The sequence below is a fragment of the Notothenia coriiceps genome, unplaced genomic scaffold, assembly GCF_000735185.1.
Source record: "Notothenia coriiceps isolate Sejong01 unplaced genomic scaffold, NC01 NC01_scaffold00008959, whole genome shotgun sequence".
Taxonomy (NCBI): domain Eukaryota; kingdom Metazoa; phylum Chordata; class Actinopteri; order Perciformes; family Nototheniidae; genus Notothenia; species Notothenia coriiceps.
Window position 1 is genome coordinate 165,223 of NW_011341660.1, and position 3,761 is coordinate 168,983.

General features: G+C 46.2%; 1 protein-coding gene across 1 annotated transcript in view; it reads left to right on the forward strand.

The window, feature by feature from the left end:
* Positions 1-1,738: 1,738 nt before the first annotated feature.
* Positions 1,739-3,761, forward strand: part of LOC104944922 (piezo-type mechanosensitive ion channel component 2-like) — a 15,965-nt gene continuing 13,942 nt past the window's right edge. The window contains exon 1 of the mRNA XM_010770527.1: positions 1,739-1,817. Coding sequence (XP_010768829.1) covers positions 1,739-1,817 — 79 coding nt within the window. The remainder of the gene's footprint in view (positions 1,818-3,761) is intronic.

Genomic DNA, 3,761 nt, shown 5'->3' on the forward strand with positions numbered 1-3,761 from the left:
CCCTCACTTGCCCACACGTCGTTGTGGAACAGCACTTAATAGGGCGACCTCCGCGCGAACGAGGGGTAGTGTGAAGGGTACGGGTACACAGCCTGCACGGTCCCTGATTCAAGAACCCGCGCCGCACGCCGCAGACGTGCAATACCTAAACCCCTGCCCGCTAACTCCGGCACATATAGCCGAATAGTGCCGCAACCGCCGACCCCGAGCCCATTTTTCGCCACAGAGATCCACTAACGCCGACCGAACGCCGCATATAACGAGCAGTGAAAAACGACAAGTGTATTAACCACGGCAGCTTGCATACTGGCGCAAAAAGAAAGGCGTGGGACGTTTGTTTCATGTCGGTCCCATCTAGATAAAGCCAAGGAGCCTCCGAAGATGGGATTTCGCTCTTGAGAAGGGTATTGAAAATGCTGTATTCCCGCTAGAAGCCCTGCACCGTCAGCATGGTTTCGAATGTCGCGCCAGCAGCAGATTGACGCTGCCAGAGGGTAGTGAGCGGCCGGTCCGCAGGGGGAGAGGCCGAGGATGGTAAACATGAAACGAAAAGTTAGTATATGTTTAATAAGTTATCCGTAACACCCGGGCGACCCGACCGCGCATCATCGTTGTTTGTTCCCAGAACCATGGAACCCGGAAAACGAAGCGGGTTGAAAAAATAGTGGCCGGCCGCCAATCCACTTCTTTGTATGGGAAGGTCCAATTGGGGAGAGAAAGATTGAATCTTTCGCTCCCGTTTGAATGTGCCAGCCGAATTACACAGAAGAACGTAAAAAAAATCATTGTCCATGGCAACAAGGTCACGGGTTGTCGAAAATCTGCTGGAAAATAAGACTATGCAGTAAATGCAAGGCTAGACAGAATACAAAATCCCCAGAACCCCGTCCCGCATGCTGCCCCTTACGGATACCGACTGGAACCCCCTTGGGCTGGTATGGTAGCAGGGGCTCGTCAAGCATGCCGCAGACTTGTAGTGATTCACATCTTAAGTACTTTGCGCGAATCATGTCTGAAAGAAAGAGTGAAATGTGCCAACGGAGGCTGCTGGTGTGGGTGCGAGACGGGAGATGAGGTGTCATGAGGGTTCACACAAAAAAAAGTGTTAGCTTTCACAGATTACGGACAACATTCTATTTTTACTTGCAAGATATCTTTAAATGGAACAAACAACATATGTGAATTGTGGGCCAGCAACTCAAGCAGCGGATCGAAAGATATATCTCTCTCCCTAAATTGACGGAAATACATACCTGTCCAGCGAAAAAGGTCCCATGGAGGCTCCCCCGGAGAAGGGAAGGAACTTCACCTCCTCCCTAGTGGGACGTCCTTTCTTCCCCGGAGCGCAAGCGTGAAGTCGACCGCCGGTTTGTGATGACACCGCACAACGAGTCCTGAACAGCAGCCGTCCCTGTGTCCTTTCACACACACCCCCGTCCCTGTAGTAGCACATTAGCGACATATACACTGATCCAAATCTTAGACCCAAATAAAATAAAATAGAATAAGAACCATTCCAAAAAAAGAAAACACCATTCTTCAAAAGTATAAACGAAAAAAAAGCGACATAGAAAGTTTCCAAAAAAAAGTGGTGAATAAAATAATTATGACCACGTGGTCAATATATCACGATTATTGTAACAAATGAACAATAATTGGAAAAAACACGGATAAAACTGAGGAGTCGGACTCTCCGGGTTTCATGTGTTTCTCACAAAATGCTGGGAACTGCTCCTCAATGTCAAGAAGCAACCAGATCAGTCATGCACGCATCGTCCAATGTCAGGAGCGATACACAGAAGCAGAAGCCGGGGAGAGTATCTGACATGCATCGGAGGATGGTCTCGGGTTCCTCGTATCGCTCCCCATAAAAGAAAATAATAGAAAACGCCCATCGGGACGCCACTCAAGGTAGGGGCCGCAGACAAATCACACTTCCAATGAACCGACGAGCGAGGAAATGAAAATAACCGACCTGAGAAGCAGCCTAATTTCCTCTCCTCAACTCCTCGGTCCTCCGGTTGTGACCCGGAAATGGATTTCAGCGCACCATGTTGAAGGACATCTAATTTCTCTCAATGCACATCGAATACAGAGGATCGAGCATCGAGGAATCTCTGGAGGAGCTATAATCGAGGATACACTGATGGTTCCTCCACCGCTCCTCTGCGGATGTATTTCCGGCAACAGTGATGTTTAAAAGAGTCGTGACGCAAGACCGGACTTATCTCAGCCAATGACAGCTCTGCATGCATCCCCTGGATATTATTTTATTAACTGCTTTAATCGCGACGCAATGTTTACAGTGAGAACAGCTGTGAGGTCCGTGCAGAAAGCAGAGCAGTGTGTATAATATATATCACTCAGTATAACAGGCCTACATTACTCTCTTTATTTGTATGCTTTAGTTTAGTAGATATCTACAAAGAGTCGATATTTTTCTAAGACCATTTAGTGCTTCACATAATAACATATACAACGGCTGTATCCTGATATATATTATATGCTTTAGGAGCTGTAGGTGTGTGTGTGACAGTGTGTAGGTGCGTGTTGTACAGTGCGTAGATGCGGCGGACAGACAGGTCTCAGTTGGTTTGGTGTCCTATGCTTACTTTTAATACTTGTAAATACAACTTTTGGGCCGTACTTTCAATTCCCCATTTTAGCGACCAGAGAGGTCTGTTACGTTATTATGAGAGTGCTCTCATACTTGTTTGATTCTGTAATTGTATATATTTAAATATTTATATACCTACACTGTAAGCTGTTAATTTACAGCACATTTTCAACATTAATCTACTGTATTTATGTATTTATGTAATACGGTTTTGTACTAGTTAGCAATGCATTGTAGGCTGGCCAATGTGAAGCAGCAGCACATGGACCCTAAACAGTATGATACTGTTTAGGGTCCATGTGCTGCTGCTTCACATTGGCCAGCCTACAATGCATTGCTAACTAGTACAAAACCGTATTACATAAATACATAAATACAGTNATGGGAGCGGTGGAGATGAGGAGGTGTCAGCGTTCTGGCGATTTACTCGGAAGGCTTCAGTAGAAGCTGCTGGGAGTCCCAGCAGCTTCTACTGAAGCCAGTCCCCAACTCTGGGGACTTCCGGCCGGGGACTTCGGGTGGCAGTATACGCCGTGAAGTGGTTTGCAGCCTGCCAGTAAACCGAAAGCAGAAGAAGAAGAAGTTACCTCAGCGGCTCATTTGCATAATCTTCCCTCAGGGAAAAGTACTCCAGTGTGAACGCGATTGGTACTTAGTGCCCTGGGGTTGTAAGTGCCGGGCACTGAGTGCTGCAAACTCTGGGGGCTGCAGCCTTTCCCAGCATGCATCGAGTGAGAGGCAGGAAACACCATGAGGTCCCAACAGTCTATCAGGGTAGTTTACATGTTCTGGTTCATCTAACCTGAATGCCTTTGGATTGTAGGAGGAAATCAAAGAACCTGCAAGACACCTGAGTGTGCACAGTATTCATTTCGTCAATAAAAACTATGACGAAAAGTTCATCAACGACCTTTTCAGAGACGAGACGATGACAAGCTAAAAATAGATTCTTGATAATAAAAACTATGACGAAATGTATATGTTGTTTTCATTGACGAGACGAGACGGGACAAAGGTGTAAATGGTTGACTATCGGACATTCAAAATGCAGGATATTTTCCCCCAATTGTCCGTCAAAATGCATCTTACGTTTGTAACTTGCAATATCATTATTTCCGCTCTCTTCTCTCCAGAAGAGCAATCT